Raw genomic sequence first — 17853 nt, 5'->3', positions numbered from 1 at the left:
CCGGCTATTGGGCGGTATAGAAATGTAATTAATAAATAATAAATAAATAAATAAATGAACAATGGAGAAGGTAAACTGCTACCTAGTCATTGTTTGCCAATCTACTATAATATATATAACATAAATATATCTTTGGCGGGCAAAGCATTTCAAAATGCGTGGAGACAATCTGCAAATCGTTTTTGTTTTTTAAAGCATTTAGTTCATTTAGGCCAGGGGTAGGCAACTTGTTTGGCCTACAACTCCCATCTTTTCTCAATATTAACTATGCTGAATAGGGTGGATAGGAGTTGTAGGCCAACACATCTGGAGGACCACAAGTTGCCCACTCCTGATTTAGGCCATCCTTGCTAATAAATGTCAAGACGTACAAAGCTTGAAATGAAAAAGCAAGAAAAAGAGACATGTTTTAAATGTCTCTTTTATAAAATGTGTCATCAACAGATGGCAGCAGCTCTACAACAACAAAGGAAAAATGGAGTGTTGGTGGGAGGGCAGATGGGATATGATGTGGGTGAACTACAAACCTTAGTAAGTAAGAGGGGGAAATCCAACCACATGAAATAGGACATTGATCTTATGGCAAGGTCAACACAAACCAGAATTCTATACAAACATAGCTTTAAAAGACTGCAGGCAGCTCTTTCTGCTGAACATAAAATCAGGATCAGGACTCGTAGGTATATGTACAGAGGAACCTGTGATTAAGGAACTAAGATTAAGGAACTAAGAGCGGAGGATAAAATCTTTATGTGACACACAAGCACGATTTGAGGTAGTTTTCGAGGCAAGCAAAGGAACATGGCACTGCGGCCATCTTAAAATCCACAAGTTAAGTTCATTGATGTCCCTCATGCCATTATACCAGCATTGCGCCAGCTAAAGGATTTCCACTGGCTTTTAGAAGCAATGGGCAGGAGCTGGCAAGCCCTGCCTTGCTTGCCTCATGTAAGATACTACAGTTGCTACAGTGGCACAGGTCACAGCACCTATATGAGGAGACAGGAATCGGTTGTTCGTTGGATACTCTTGCTCACGCTGAGCAGCTGCTTACAGTTATCTCCTCAAACTCGGTGGGATCACAGATTAATTAAGTTAAGCGCAAACTTCATGATGTGAATAATTTCAACTTAACTGAATAATAAAAAGGATATTAGCTCAGGATATTACCTGCTTAATGTATTCACGTTCAGTATTTTTTTAAAACAACAACAAACTAATATGGATCACAAAAATAAACTGGAAAAATGAGGCACTTTACAGCACTTGTACGTATAATTAAGAAGGACTGTTAATACTCACCCTCTACTTGCTCCCTGTTATAAAAGAAAGAAAAAACACAGAGAAGATAAGACCATGTTCAGATTGGCTAACAGTGCAATGCTATGCATATTTACCTGGCAATAAATCCTACTTACCTGGCAATAAATCCTTACTGCCAGGTAAGTGTGCATAGGCTCACAGCTTAAATTCTTCTTACATTTTAGGTATCACCCGATTGACTTGCTGCTTGTAAATCGAATCCATATAATCTGCCTTATTTGAACTAACATCCTTCAACTCTTAGTTGTTGCCAAAATAAATAATGGGAGTACTTCACAAGTCAGACCCAGAGGCAGTGCATTTGAATGCTGCTCCTCCAGCCTGAAACAGCACTCCTCTCCCATTTTGTTAAGACACTATCATGACTTAAAGCTTTCTTTTAAAAAAAACCCTTTTTAGTATAGTTTCCTCTGTAAACCATTCAACCTTCACTCCACTCACTCCACTGCCAAATGACCCTCCTCCTTTAATCTATCACAATACTATTGTAAATCTCCCATCCTCTCCCTTCTGCGTTTTTACCAGTGTAGAATCTAACCCTTGGGGAGGTGCAGAGACATTTCTATGGCCTTGTTCTCACCGAGATGATAAACCATGGAGGCTCTCAGGATTAAATGCTCCTCCACACCACATCATCATCATCGCCTCCACATAGAATAATTGTCAGGAAAAAGGCTAAGCTAAGCCTTCTCCCTGACATCTAGTTTTCTATGGGGGGGGGGAGTTGTATGGGGGAGGAGCATTCATTCATATGAGCTCCCCTTTGTACTCTGAAGTGGTACAGTGCAGAGACAAATTTATTATTCAAGAGGAAATCCTGAGCAGTTGTGTAGAAGAGAGCTTCTTTTTTTTAGCAGGGGCAACTTTTCAGAGTACAATGTGACATGCTGCAACTCCCCAATATCCTTTTTCTACACACTTTTTAAAGACACAGGGACTCATCCTTCCTTTGCATCTGGTCTGCAAGGATGGAGCAATTTCCACATATTCTGCTTCCAGATATTGTCCTCCATGCTTTCTGCACCTTACATCCAAAACTTACAGCTAACAAGTTACATTCCAGGCACACATCTCTGATATTAATACTGTGTCTGGATAATATCCATGTATTTGAGAGAAGGAGAGGCACTGCTGTGACATTGATTTTGGACATTTGGATCGAGTGACCCTTGGTCATATGAACCCATTAAATTAGCAGGTGCTTTTTCTCATTGACTTTGGAATAAGATTTTGGTCCTTGCCCCTGTGAAGGTTAGTAATTTGACTCTGCAAAGAAGCCTCATGAAAAATGGCCCTTGAAAAGCAATGATCATAGAGATCTGTTTCTACTTACACTTCTTCGTTGTCAGACATGTTGGCAGGAGGTTTCTAGATGAAAGAACAAATGAAGGGCAGAATAAGTAAGTGTCACACACATTTGTCACTGAAAAGAATGACATCTGGTCTGTCTATAGATGTTCAAAAGCCTCACAACATTTTAGTTGTACAGCAATGCCAATTTAACTTGATATATAAGACCTTTTTTTACGCAATATAGTTCATAAACTAAAACTCTTCCACAAAATTAATCATCGATCAAATTAATCATGCTAGCCTGTCACTTGTCAGAGCCGAACCTAACTTCCTTCTCCCCTAAAATACTTTATACACTTAACTCCCAGCTGAGATAAAATGTCAAAGGCTGTGGTCTTGAAGCCCACCAAGGTAAACTCACATAGTTAATAGCCCTAATGGAACTAAACCAGGCCTACACAATACCATGTGTACGAAGGAGCATCTTAAGACATGTCAAGAGGGTGTTCAGTAATGAGTAAGTTCCCCAGGGGTGGCAACCTGTAGCCCTCCAGATGTTTTGACCTACAACTCTCATTAGTCCTAGCCAGCATAGCAAATGATGATGGGAGTTGTAATCCAAAACATTGCCCTAGAACTTCAAAGCAATCATGCCAACCCTGGCAACAACCCAACTATCACCATCTTTCTACATGAGTATTATAATGTATTATTAATAATAAACCTAACAATTTATGCACTTTTAAATGCACAGCATGCTCTGTCATTCTTTTCACATTTTCCCTCCGGATAATGCTTGTAAGGAAGTTTGCAGGCTGGGAAACTGAGTCTGAGAGTCAGTGAAATTGATATGAGGTTTGTTTGGTTTGGTTTGGTTTGGTTTTTTGGTTTTTTTTTTACTGAGGCCCAAATTAGCACTCTGCCCATTAGGCCTCACTGATCCACCTTGCGGTATGGATAATGAACAATTATGGTACACATGCGTACACCACACACACACACACACACACACAGTTGCTAAGGTTACTAGGCTTGTATTCATACCAGAGACAAATATGACAAGATCAGCTGCACTTGCAAGGGGTAGATGGAAAAATGCCAGAATTCACAGGATTATTTGGGTAATGCTATCTGGCTAGCGCTTGTATTTATGACAGCCAGCTTTCATACCACAGGGGAAGCTCCGGGAAAGGCTGGGATCATGAGGGATTTTTGCTCTCACTTAAAACCATATGGCCTTCTCAATCCCCAGCTGCAGCAAATGGCACAGCTCTGCTAAGACAACGTAGAGAAACACCAGTTTAGCCCAGGCAGCAAAGCACTGGGCCCCATGTTCTTATGTTTTACCACAGAGCAGGATTCCTTGCACAAGCTAAGCCATGCAGGCCTTCAGAAACCCCCCCCCCTCAAAAAAAAAAAAGATATAGCAGCAGTCTCAGAAGTGGGTTGAAACAGCAATGGACCGACCCCTTTTGATGCCAATTAGAGATGCCTTTGCGGGACTATTTTTAAAGAGTTAGTAGCCCTTAAGGAGGTCAGGGATAAGCTCCGCAGGAGGGATTTCATCCAACATCCACCTAAATCCATGATGGATGGAGCTTTAATTAGAAAACAGAGCTCCTCCCCAGGAAACCCAAGCCATGTCTTGACTTCATTACTCAGCTGATACATGAGAGGAGTCTTGAAGGAACAGGCAGATGGATGTGTGTCCTAAAGGAACATCTGCGGCTCTCCAGGTTTCTATTTCAGAAGAGTTTAATAATCCCGGAGGCAACAGCCCTGCCATATAAGGGATCTTTCCCGGCTCCCAGTGACACTTCATGATACAATGTAAACACCCAGAAGGGTGTGTGCTTACACAGCCTGTTGCACTATGCTGAGAGGCTCTAAGTGTTCCAGTCATGCACCCATAACAACAGCTAGGAAGACATATATACCGTATTTTCTGGCGTATAAGACGACTGGGCGTATAAGACGACCCACAACTTTTGAGAAGATTTTCCTGGGTTAAAAAGTCATCTTATACTGGCCGTATAAGACGACCCCCAACTTTTGAGAAGATTTTCCTGTGTTAAAAAGTAGTCTTATACGCCAGAAAATACAGTATATAGTTTGAGGGTGGGGTGATACAGCAACTCCATAGTGAAAAAAGAAGCACAGAAAATCCATCAAAGGCTCCTTCCGGTCTAATCACTGAGGCTGGCGGCTCCAACTTTGGTGGACTGTGAACCCGTCCTGGGTTTTAGTCAGAACCATCCAGAAGTCTAAAGGAGCTACCCAGTGTGCTGAATCCTATCCCCAAAATGGGTTCAACACCTTCGATAGCTTTTTGGATAAAGTTCTGGCTGGTTCTGACTGAAATCCAGAATGGATTCACAGCCCCACTGAGATCAGAGCCATCAGCCTCCACTGAGTCTAACTGTTCCAGAAATGGTTCCTGTGAGACTTATGGCCAATGCATCTATTTTAATCTTCTAGTGTAGCCTTCCCCAACTTGGTGCTCTCCAGATGTCTGGGATTGCAACACACCAGTTTGGGGAAGGCTGTTCTAGTGGTTCATAACCTGAGATGAGCTTTCCTTGGAAATAAAGACAAGAACAAAAAAATACTTCTCTGCTGATGTAATTCCAAAAGCCAGAAGGCCGGTTTATGTGCCTCATGAAGCAGTGGGGTGGTTGCTGTGAATTGTTGCTCAACAGTATAAATTTGCCAAAGACCAATAATATCTCATTTGACATTGAGCCTGTTCAGACAACATACTAAACCATGGTGGTTAAGCATTTTGAGCTAACCATGAAGGCTTACCGTGTCTTGTGTAGTGCATTTTCCCTAACTATGGTTCCTACATAACCATGGTTTAACCACCTTCACTAACCACATGCTGCAACAGGGTTAGCAGCCCTAACTGTGTCGTCTGTAAGGCCCACATGGTTAAATCAGTGCTACCATACAGCTCCGCAGCAAGAACAGCTGAAATTGGCCAGGCCACTCTGTCCAGCCAGTGGGATGTCTGCTCCAGAAATCTGCATAGCATCTTTGAATACACGCTCCACCATTTCGCATTCTCATCTGAAATCTCCATACATGGCACACTTGTATGCCTGTACCGGGGCCACCAGGATGGACATATCACGAGATAGGGACAGAGCACACAGCTCTCATAATGGCTGCTGGGAGCCACGGTGGGTCTTGTAGTCAGTGCCCGCAGGCGCCATAGCCTCAACACAGTTGCCCGCAACAGTCAGGAAATGGCTGCCCAGGGCTGTGCATGCCATAAGCAATGCTGGGATGCGGAATGGACCAGTTAGATGATTACCGGGATCAGTGGTTAGGGTGTAGGTAGGCAAATCACACAGTGGGGTGTGGTTCCATGGTCGTATGGCAGCAGCACTAGGTGTGGTTAGTGATAACCACATTAACCATAGTTAGCATAACCACAATGCCCAAAGTGTCATCTAAACAGGGCCTTTGTTGAACTAACAGATGAAAAGATAACTGTGAATGTATTGGAAGTGATTATATGCCTTCACATTCCTGATGCTAATACAAATGGATTAATAACTTAAAGTCTGACTTGTCTTTATGATGATCAAATATATATATATATATATATATATATATATATATATATCAATGCAGAATGCATTTTAATAGGAAAGACATGCAGCCATTTTGACAGATCTGATGTAAGCCTTTAAAGACAGATCTTTTTTTAAGTGAATACATTTAACAACTCAGGAATGAGCATCCCTTTAGTTTATTCTTTCTCTACTTGACACTTTACTGAAAGGTTCCCACTGATTAGTGATTACAACATTATTAGTCATGAGAGTCCTGCTAGTGGGCTGCCAATGGTGGATGCTGGGAATAGAGCAAAATATGCCGTTTCATTTCCACATTAGGAGTTGAAAAAAATGGGAGATTCTAAGCAGTAACAAAATGGTTCCCATTAGTTAAGGTTTGGCAATCATACTTACTACACTGCAGAATCCGTGTGTGTGTGTGTGTGTGTGTGTGTGTGCGCGTGTGTGTGTGCGTGCGCGTACGTGCATGCGCACGCACACCCACACATATATAGTGCCTTGCATCATGGTCATTTCCAAGATGTTACCAGAAATGTCAATTGTGTAACAGCTTCTTAGAGCAGTTGCTCTTGGGAACTACCATCTCAGACAATATGGTGCTGGCTTGGAGCCATTCTTCTATGAAACTCCTATGCAATGCCCGCTTCAAGCACCACCTTAGAAGTACTCCCATTGTCACTGCAAGAGGCTGAAGTCCATGTAGTTAGAATGCAGGGTTGGCATACTTTTCATAATTTGCAGCTCCTAAATTACACCACAGAATCCCTAAGTCATGTGGGGACTTCAGTCTCTCTTCAGGCTGGGCCAGCTTTGATCATGTTCTTCTAAAATGAAGCCACCCTTGGGCAGTATTGCAACAAAAACAGAAGTACTAAATAACTGTGAAAGCAGATGGCCATTTTAATGGTCACCAATAAGTCTATATATAAAACAATCCCATTTTTTCACTATGCCATGAGAAATACTCTTTTGAATTTGTAACTAAATTGGACAATATTTCCCCACATGTAAATGGTATTAAATTATACTTATATCCTATTAATATATCATGGAACCCAGGGGAAGGGGAGCTAGAAATCTAACTTTAGTCATTGTCTTATTTGTTACTGAGGGAGTTTTTTTTTAATTTCAAGGGGGAGTACTTAGCTTAATGAAAGAAGCTTGTGACATTTTAGCCCACCCACCCCCACATTATTTTAAATGCATGGCCATTACTGCCACCTCTCTCTTCATATAGTCTACGACAGTTTACCTAAATCCTGATGGCATGACATAGCATATCTCCCTACCCCAGATATCTGGTCACCACTGGTGTGGGGTAGGGACACGCATAACATCATGTTATCAGGAACTGGGCAAACTGGCCTAGAAATTATGGGATGGTGGATTAAATTTGTAGTTCATGCTAAAAATGACAAGTCATCTGTTTAATCCCCATGATATTCCATAATTTCTAGGCCAGTTTGCCCAGCTCCTTGTAACAAAGGATTTAGGCCTTAGCTAGACCTATGATTTATCCCGGGATTATCCCAGGGTTGTCCCTGCCTGCTCCCCGGATATCCTGTGTGTCATTTACATGAACAGGGATGACCCTGGGACGATCCCGGGATAAACCTTAGGTCTAGCTAAGGCCTTAGTATCAGCCAAAAGGTTACATACAGGTTGATAATAAACATTAGTATAAAATAAACACATGTTGAGCACCACTGATTCTTCCTTTCCGTATGATCCCAGGCCATTTCCCATATTAAAATTTTCCTACATAGAAGTGATTTCCCTGTAGAAAATTGGTGTCAGCTATGTGCAAATTCTGCACCTAAGTTGTAACATGCAGCATGATCTTCCATACATGCATATTGCTGCATGTACACAAATGGCTTCAGTTTCCTGGTATGTGTTCAAGCCCCAAGTTACACATCTGTAGTAGGGTTGTCACAGTTAGGGCCTACATGTAGGAAATGTGGGTGGTCCTAATATAAGTGACTTTTACCCATAGGAAACTGGCTACAAGGAAAGTGTCCAGGTTCATACATGGCTGGCAACAACCCTTATGTTATAAGCAGGAACTCTGGCATACAACTGCCCCCCACCTCAAAAAAATTCTGCCTGAAGTGGAGGAGCAAATTATTTCCACCCCAGGTCAAGTTCAGTCAAGCTATTTTAGCAACTGAGGCAGAAAACCCTACAAATGTCTCCCCTGCCCCGTCAGTAAAAATACAACAATAATAAATTAAATTACTACCAATTTCCTATCCTTTCATCAGGGCTAGCTGAGGTGGGACAGCAAATGGCACCATTCCACCATTCCCTCAAAGTCAAGATGCACAATACCCAAGGCTGGTCAAGTTAATCGGGCACCTGGGGCAAAAAAAATCCACAAGCATCTCTCCCCATCCATAGCAATAAAAAGAGAACAACAACAACAAATTAAATAACTAATAATTTGTTGCCCTTCAGATCAGACTAAGAGCTCCATCACATCTGCATGTTTGCCCTGGTTTACCCTCGAATTATCCGGCCTCGTTTCCATAGCATGTGAAAGCTTGATCAACTTACACCTTTGAGCTTTTACATTTATCTTTACACCTCTCCTCTCGTGCACACCAGCATATCGCTGTTCTTCCATTGAGATGCACATCCCCCCCAGATCTCCTTTGTACCTCCTCCTATAGTTTATTGGTTGGTGGTAGTTGGACACCGCACCCTTCCTCCCCACACGGTTATTCCCTGTTGCCTAGGTTATGCCCATTCCCCTCACCGTGCCTGGAGACTTTGGAGTGTGAACATAGTAAAATCAGATGGAGGCTTACCTTTGAGTAAACACCAATGAACAGAGAGAGACTTACTTCTGAGTAAACATAAGTAAGACCAAAGCAGTAAGCATGGGGTTGCAGAGCACTTCCAGAAAGCTTCTGAGTGACCACACTATTAAAAGTAAGTTCTATATGTGTTTACTCAGGAGTAAGTCTCTCTCTATTCAAAGGGGTTTACTGAAAGGTAAACATGCATTAGTATTACTTGGATGTAAATGCAGCTGAAATCAATGGGATTTACTTTTGAGTAAGGGAACGAGCAGATCTGTAGTTTATGAACTTGAGGTTGCACAGCTTCATATGATGAAAGGAATGGAAGAGCGATCCTTCGCATTAGTGAACTACCAGGAAAAAGGTTTAAGGGGGGAATTTAAAAAATCATTAAAAAATCAAGGGATGACCCAATCTGATTCACATTTGGCATCCTGGAAGCCCTCCTTAAGAGCTATCACAGTGCCAATTTTGATCTCTTTATCTTTGAAACTTACGCAGATGTAAGCATTTGTTTAATTTCCATTTTAAAAATCCCTTAAAATCAAGGGATGACCCAATCTGATTCACATTTGGCATAGCTAAAGCCCTCCTTAAGAGCGATCACTGTGCCAATTTCCATCTCTTTAGCTTCAAAAATGAGGGCGCTGCTGGAAAGGAGGGTGCATTTTCCACATTTCTTTTAAGATGAAAATGCCCGCTGGAGAAAAGGCACACCCCTCTCCACCCCTTGAAAACACATCTGCAGAACATCGGATTGAAAGCAATGATGAAAATACACATTGAGGGTAGTGTGTTGTCCTTTTGATTTACCGGAAGAACCAGACTTTCCCCCTGCCAAAAAAACAGCGCTGGGGGGGGGGCAGGCGGGGGAAGCGAGGTCAGGGCAGGACATGGACGATGTCATCTAAGTCCTTTGAACACAACCCACATTGACAGCAGGCTATAACGCTGGTGTGATGGAGCCCTAAATCAGTTGCCTGAGGCAGCCACCTCACTCTGCCTAATGGTAGAGCCAGCCCTGCAGGGTTCACGTCATGAGTATTTTCTCCCCCCTCAAAATATGCCCTCACTTTCCAACAATTTGGAGAAGGTACAAAAGGTTCATATAGTAGAGCACCTGACACACATTAAGATGCCACCTCATAACACCCCCTGTTATTTATCTGGCATTCATAGAATCATTGAGTTGGAAAGGACCCATAAGGCCATCAAGCCCAACCCTCTGCACAATGCAGGAATCCACCTTAAAGCATACCTGACAGATGGCTATCCAGACACCTCTTGAATGCCTCTAGTGTAGGAGAGCCCATGACCTCCCTAGGTAACTGGTTCCATTGTCGTACTGCTCTAACAGTCAGGAAGTTTTTCCTGATGTCCAGCCGGAATCTGGCTTCCTGTAACTTGAGCCCATTATTCTGTGTTCTGCACTCTGGGATGATCAAGGAGAGATCCTGGCCCTCCTCTGTGTAACAACCTTTCAGGCAACAGCACTTCCTTGCTTGGCTGCAACTTTGACACCATCTTTTTTTGTTTGTGTTTGAAAACAGCTCCACTTCCTAGTTACAGCAACATCATAACACAACCATTCAAATTTGACTATGTGAGGACATCTCTGAGGACAAATAAAGTGAATTGAGAGCAAAGGCACTTCTCTGACATCATTCCTAGATAGACTTGTTCCCCATTGCTCTTTTTCGGGATGGAAAGGAAGGGCAGTCCATCTAGGCTCCAGTTGATTCCTTCTACAGGAACTTCATTTAGTAAACCAGTTAATGAGATCAAAAAAAGGATCACTTGTATGCAAGCAGGAATTTTTAAAATAAATTCATATCAACTTCAAGTAACTGAAACACTAATTCAGGCTTCAGTGTTTTAAGGGTCTTCCAATTTGGAATATGTGTCCATTAAGAGACGGACATTCTTACACTTGGTAAATTGCCTGCAAATAGGACCTAAATTGTTATGAAGGCTTGGAGGCACAAGAAACTGAACCACAATACCGTGTCACAACTCAAATAATGGAAATATAATACAACCACACATATCCAAATAATATAGATGATATTCAGATGATATGGATCATTTCAGATAAACCCATTTAACACAGGGCAGCACTGACATGGAAGAAATACCATGAACTCAAAGGAGTATCATGGCCAAGTCTAAATAGCAAAGTGTGAGGGGAGAAATGGCTGTTCATTCATTTACTTCATGAAAATGGGCGTCATCAAATCATTTTCAAATAGTTATATCAACCGAGCTTTACAGCTTTAACCGCCCAGGGAGCTTTGGCTATTGGGTGATATAAAAACGCAATAAATAGATAAATAAATAAATAGTCTAACATTGTTTCTAAACTGATCTGTTTAATTTTTTCAAAGCTTTCCTTTTTCCTATAGACTTGTATGTTCTGGGTCCTGGTTGCCTGGGAGATCACCTTCTAAATAGCATCCTGGGAATTTTGATCAGCTGCTCCATCCTCTAACCCCTATCGATGGTTACGAACCATCATGACTATATATTACCTCCAGTATCAAAGGCAGTACGCCTATGTACACCAGTTGGAGGGAAACACAAGTGGGAGGGTGATATTGCATTTATGTCCTAATTTTGGGCTTTCCCCAGGCAGCTGGTTGGCCACAGTGAGAACAGAACGCTGGACTAGATAGATCTAGTCTGATCCAGCAGGGCTACTCTTTTCTTCAGTGTTTGATGGCTAAACCATGAGAAGTGCCAGGCTGAAATTAGGTTCTGTTTCTATCTTATCCTGATGTTTCACCTTTAGATCACCAGAGGCAGAGCATTCTTTGCAATGCGTTCCATGCCCTGGTCTATCAGATGACTCAGTTCGCTGATTTTCAGGAAACAGAAGACCTTAGGATCAAGGCAAATGAGACATGGAAGATCCATAATCAGTCCCGCATTTTATTTTTTTAATTTTATTTTTATTTTAAAGCATTTTTAAAACTTTAAAATAGTCACTCCCTTTTTTTATTGCAGGGGATGTTAATCTATTCTCCAAGTTAAATTTCCCCACCCTGCCATACTGCTATACGCCCCATAGGAGAGAGAAAAATAAAGACACCTGTATTATGGTTGAATTTTTTTCCTTCAGGGTGAACTAAGGAAAAGGGTTAAACAACCCCAACTCCAACCCCACATTGCTGCTCACATCAAAATTAGAGTCTCTTGTGGTAAAAAAAGAAAGAAAAAAAAGTTGGAGAACCTAATCACGGAACCCCTGTGCCACATCTGTTTCAGCATTTATTTACCCTTTGGAGACCGTACCTCTGTATCGCATGACTTTAAAACAGTTCAGGATCAATCACCTATTGCACACAGTTCTCACATAGTTGCACATTCTAAACCCAGGTAAGGCTGCTAGGTCCTGTATGATGGCTGAAGTTATAAATAAACGTTCGATATTGAGCCAAACTGAAGCAGACAAAGTGGATCATGGTTCTGTCACATAAATCGCCTGGCCCATCTCTGCTTCCTGCTCCGAACTATATGTTCCTTTTGGCCTAAATCTGTTCCAGTTCTTGGCTTTAAAAGCACAATCCCCATCTCCTCTGGAGCTTCTTAAACAGCTGAGAATGTGCCCATCTTCCCCTTGATAGATTGAATTTACTCCCTTACACCTCAGAGGCCATTTATGAAAATAGCCTCCCTCCCATCAATCATTCCCTCTCCTTGGCCATACAAGGGAGGTGAGACAGCAAGATTATGAAAGGAAGAGAGAGAAAGGAAACGGGCAAGCACTGAAGGGCAGACATGGCAGGTATAGCTCAATTTCTGTGTGGGGGGCAGGAGGGTGGAAGCAAGCGACACTTAGAATAACTCTCTGTCATTTGGCAGACAGATCCAGTCCCCAGGGCAGGTTCTCTAGTCAATCTGACATGTCTAATAACATCTAGTGTATATTTCTCTGCAGTCCCTCCGGTTTCTTTCTCTCCCCACCTCAAGGAAATCCTTCTTAACCATTTAGCTGCTTTGCAACGTGAGCCTATATTTGGGACCAAGAAACCAACAGCCGGAGTTTTAAAAAAAAGAAAAGAGGAAAGAAAGCTCAAGTTATTCCTTCTTAATCCCATCCATTTGTGCTCCCGGTCTCTTGTTATGCTCTGCCTGTCTCCAAAGGACAGAGTTAGCTAAGAATAAGAAAGACTCAGAACGAAACCTGGCCTATCTTTCCCAATCCTTTTTCACACAACTGCACCCTCTGCTGGAATGCTTTGTGACATTTCTGTTAAGGTTCTGGCTGTTAGAAGGGCTCTAAAGGGGTTGCAGATGGTATTGCAAACTTGCTGTCCACACAAATAAATGCATCAGTAAAACATACTGTAGATTGTTGGCTATAAGCCAAAGGCTACATAAATCATACTGCTATCAAAGTCTGTATCAATGCGATAACTTCATTGTTAAACATCTGTGAGCCACTGGTCTTCCCTTTAAAATGAGATGTGTTCAACTAAAATCGCTGCAGATTTAGAATGGGGATGCTTGCTAGCTCTACCAGCTAGAAAGTATTGTGCAGCAATTCCATCTTTTTCTCCTTAACCAATTTTCTGCAGTAAAGGAAGCAGTAGGAAAACACAGGAGGGTTACAAGTGGAAGATGATGAAGTCTGGACTGTCCATAAAATTCCATGAATGAGGCAGTGCAATTGCACAGTAAATGCCTCATCTGGAAGAACCCTGGATATAAAAACTAACCAGCCAAGCTCCTTCATAGAAGCAGAATTCTCCCCTCAAAAAAGCATTCCCATGTCAGATTAGTTTATACTTATTAAGAGCATAAGAAGAGCCCTGCTGGATCAGACCAAGGGTCCATCAAGCTCAGCACTCTGTTCACACAGTGGCCGACCAGCTGTCAACCAGGGACCCACAAGCAGGGCATGGGTACAATAGCACCCTCTCACCCATGTTACCCAGCAACTGGTGTACATAGGCTTACTGCCTCTGATACTTATTCTATGCTATAAGAAAAAGAGCAGGATGATCTCAGGTAATTTGTACCTGGCAAACACATGACATGTGTAGACATACACATAATGGCTGCAAGTGAGCTGCACAATACATGATGATCATAATAAAAGATGCTGCCTGCTCTCAAGGGAAGCCAGCCAATCTGGTGAGTGTTCTCATCTTGATCACTGACACTTCAGAATAGGGTAGAGGAACTCACATTATGGTGGTACACTGGAGGGTTTCATACCATCACATTTTATTGGCTGAAAAAATAAAATAAGAGACACATCCTAGTCTAGCTGAGGTCCAGTGCACATATTATGGCTGCCACACGGTGGCAGTCAGCGTGTGATGATTTCCTTCACCACCCCATGAACAGCCAAAAAAGGCCTGCAGTGGTGTGCAGAAAGTTATCCAGTTCACATATGAGCTGCTATATACAAAACGACTTGCCGTATGGGGGCAGCTGCCATACAGAGCAATTTAAAGCAGCTTGTACATGGGCCCTGCAATGTACGCGATGGCACCAGTGTCATGCCTCCAGCTGTATTCAACCAACTTGATAACCCACTGTAGGGAAGCAAAGCTTTGCGTTTGTTCTCCCTCTCCCTTTTTTGAAGTAACAAGGGTCTTTCCACATAGGATGAAGACATAAAACAATATGCCAATTATTGGGATAGTATTAACCAGAATGACCACAGCATCTCTAACTTTCAAAAAGAGCCTAACAGACTCAGCCATGGTCAAGGAACATAACCATCATTATGGTTTGGTTAAAAAGAGGTAGCCATGTGTTGATTCCTGACCATTTTTCATACTCAGGCCTGTTTCCTATCAAACACCTTTTCACACCCACCAAAGTACCACTGCTTTCCAAGAGGGCAGCTGCAATTAAACAGGTTCAAGCCTAAAAATTTAATTTACTGTCTTGGGGTCCCCATTAGATCTGCCCTACTTATAGAAGTTGGGCAAACATACATAAATTAAGAGTCTACTCCTGACAAATCCTAAGCACCACAAAAGTATACTACGGCCGGATTTGCACATTTCGTTTACCTTGATACATGCAACACACTTCCCTATAAAATACATGCTCTACCTTCCAAGAATCCAGCACAGAACACATAATTGTCAAGGAAGCCAATTATTTGTATTATATATTCACAAATATATCAGATCTAGGAATAATTTGCAGGAATGATCCCTAACTAAAGCACATGACTGACACATTTAACAGCCTCCATGCCACAACACTTTAAATGGAGGTCAAAAAGAGCACACACAAAAATCATTACTACTCAATATAAGTTTATCCTTCAACTGAGCTCAACTTACTGGCTTGCCATTCTGATTCTAGAATACAGAACTGAAATAACCCCAATTCAAAATCATGCCACCATAACTCTCTGATTTACATTTATTCGAAGTCAATGGGATTTAAGTCACCTAAATCTACAATGAAGTTTGCTAAAACAAAAAATAAAAAAACCTGCATAAGTTAGCCATAGTAAACATATTCAAGGACTTTACTTCTATACCCTTCTGAAAGGTACCCACATTGTTCATTGGTGCCCCACGTCACATAAAAGCATTGCTTTTATGTATGTCTACCCAAACTTCTGCCATCCCTCTCGAATTGAATTCGAGCTGCAAGGAAAACTGCACTTGAAGCAGTATTTTCAGCTAAGCCTTTTATGGCTATTGAAGACTTTGAGTGTTTTGTGTATATGATACATACTTTTCTTGACCACCTCCAGGGCCATATATTTCTTGGTCACAGGCCGTACTTTTGATGTGCCTTTCCCCTTATTTCATATTTTTTAAATGGACCGCTACTATTTATTGTTACTGCCTTGAAGCATGTCCCCCTCAGAATAGGTAAAAAGAAAAGAATAGAAAAGACCAGGAAAAGAATGTGTGCTTAATCTAGGCCTATGAGCACCTGCCCATCTCCCTTGCACTCCTTCCTAGACTTAGAAGATTTGGACATGCTCTTCTTTCTCTTTTCTTCCCTTTACAGATTTATTCCTCGCCTGAATCTCCTTCTTACCTGCGAGGGGGGAGCTGAGAGACGCGAGGAGCTTTCTGCCGAATGGGACAGGCTGCTGGGTCTGCAAACGCCACCAGGCGATTAAGTCCTCCTGTTATAGTGACATTTGATCTTCTAGAGAAGCTCATTGGCCACCAGGCTCACAACACTAAGGAGGGAAAGAGCAAAGAAAGAAAGAAGGGGGGATGGATGGATGGAAAGGGGGTGGGCAGGGATGAGAAAAGGTCATACCAAGTATAGGAGCAGCTGAAGGAACTGCACTAGGCTAAGATGGGAGGGACATGTTTGGAGAGAGAGAAGGAGGGAGGGGGAAACCACCCTATAGCTTAGGTTTCTATATTTATAACCCAAGCAAGCAAGCAGAATTTAAAGAGGGTCACTCAGCGCAAAGGAGCTGGAAGTTCTCAAGTGTGCAGTGAAGCACAGAGCCTAGTGCTGTTCAGTGGTCTGCCTATTTTAAAGCCCATGTGGCCCCACGATTGTTCCAGTTTCAATAACACTATAGGCTGCACAGACTGTAAGCCATTCTTCTTTGCTCTTCTAAAAGACTGGAGGCGAAACACACTCCGGCAAATAGGGCAGTGTTGCTGTGTTTCAGGAAGGCTGCATACAATGGTTTCTCAGTGAGGAATAAGACCATCTCAGTGAGGAATAAGGGGAGCTCCATTGCTTGAACTGCATGAGGAGCCAACTGTTTTGGGGTCATCACAATGGTCTAGCAGATAGGACAAGTCGTAAGGCCCTGCCAATTCTCTTGCAAGCTCATTGGAGTGTGTGGGGGGGGAATACAGCTGGGCTTGCCAGATTGAAATGTCAACCATAAGGAACACTCTGAAACTTGGCTTCTGATATAAAAGGCCTCCGTTTCATCTGTTATAATAGAATGTGTTAGCCTTTAAGGTGCCACAAAACACAGGGTTCTTCCAGTCGGAGGGCTCCTAGTGGTAGCAACGAGAAGGCATGGTGCAGCTGTGCTGCCTTTTCTCTCCTTGAAAGATTTTCTGCATTAAGGAAAAAATATGGAAAAAAACTGTAAGAATAAAACTGGTCACGAGTAAGAACGTAAGAACACAAGAAAATAAGAAGTGCCCTGCTGGATCAGACCAAGGGTCCATCTAGTCCAGCGCTCTGTTCACACAGTGGCCAACCAGCCATCGGCCAAGGATGAACAAGCAGGACATGGTGCAACAGCACCCTCCCACCCATGTTCCCCAGCAACTGGTGCACACAGACTTATTGCCTCGAATACTGGAGATAGCACACAACCATCAGGGCTAGTAGCCATTGATAGCCTTTGCCTCCAGGAATTTATCCAACCCCCTTTTAAAGCCATCCAAATTGGTGGCCATCACTACATAGTCATGACATAGTCTGGATGCCTTATAATAAACATCGCACAGTGCCATAAAGGCTTTGTCTGGAAGCACCCTTGTTGTTATTTTTGCTACGATTGATTAACATGGCTTACTCCTCTAGGAAGGGTTACATCTGATCTGGGCCAGATCTATACCAAGCAGGATATAACACTTTGAAAGTGGTTTGAAAACAGTATATGGGATGTGCCATGGGCCCCAACAGTTGTCAATACCGTTAATACCTATGGATCTGAAATAATAATTGGCATCCTGTAAAATAACCACATTTCATGGATGGGAAGCCTTCCTGATTTTCTAGCCCTAAATACCTGTCAGTGGTTAGTGGCACTTGTTCACCTTCTGTTTTACTCATTGAGTTTCAACAACTCAAAGCAGGGTGCAATCCTATGCATGGTTAGAGAGAGAAAAGTACTGCAAGTCCCAGCATCCCCTGCCAGCATATCGGGAATT

General features: G+C 42.4%; 2 protein-coding genes across 22 annotated transcripts in view; one reads left to right on the top strand and one right to left on the bottom strand.

Moving 5' to 3' along the window:
* The window catches only part of TNNT3 (troponin T3, fast skeletal type), a 49675-nt gene extending 33540 nt beyond the window's left edge, over positions 1 to 16135 (bottom strand). For 10 of the 21 annotated variants that reach the window (XM_063117145.1, XM_063117150.1, XM_063117141.1 and 7 more), the window contains exons 1-3: positions 16028 to 16135; positions 2657 to 2691; positions 1303 to 1316 (exon numbers count right to left, since the gene is read on the bottom strand). In XM_063117145.1, the coding sequence (XP_062973215.1) occupies positions 1303 to 1316; positions 2657 to 2676 (34 nt within the window). In that variant the 5' untranslated portion in view covers positions 2677 to 2691; positions 16028 to 16135. The remainder of the gene's footprint in view (positions 1 to 1302; positions 1317 to 2656; positions 2692 to 16027) is intronic. The other 11 variants (XM_063117148.1, XM_063117155.1, XM_063117153.1 and 8 more) reach the window with 2 other exon arrangements.
* IGF2 (insulin like growth factor 2) overlaps positions 1 to 17853 on the top strand; it is a 960921-nt gene that overhangs the window by 499188 nt on the left and 443880 nt on the right. The gene's annotated exons all lie outside the window — the stretch shown is intronic.

The sequence above is a fragment of the Elgaria multicarinata genome, chromosome 2 (assembly GCF_023053635.1).
Source record: "Elgaria multicarinata webbii isolate HBS135686 ecotype San Diego chromosome 2, rElgMul1.1.pri, whole genome shotgun sequence".
NCBI lineage: Eukaryota > Metazoa > Chordata > Lepidosauria > Squamata > Anguidae > Elgaria > Elgaria multicarinata.
Note: the sequence above shows the minus strand (reverse complement) of the source record. Positions and strands in the feature narration are given on the sequence as shown.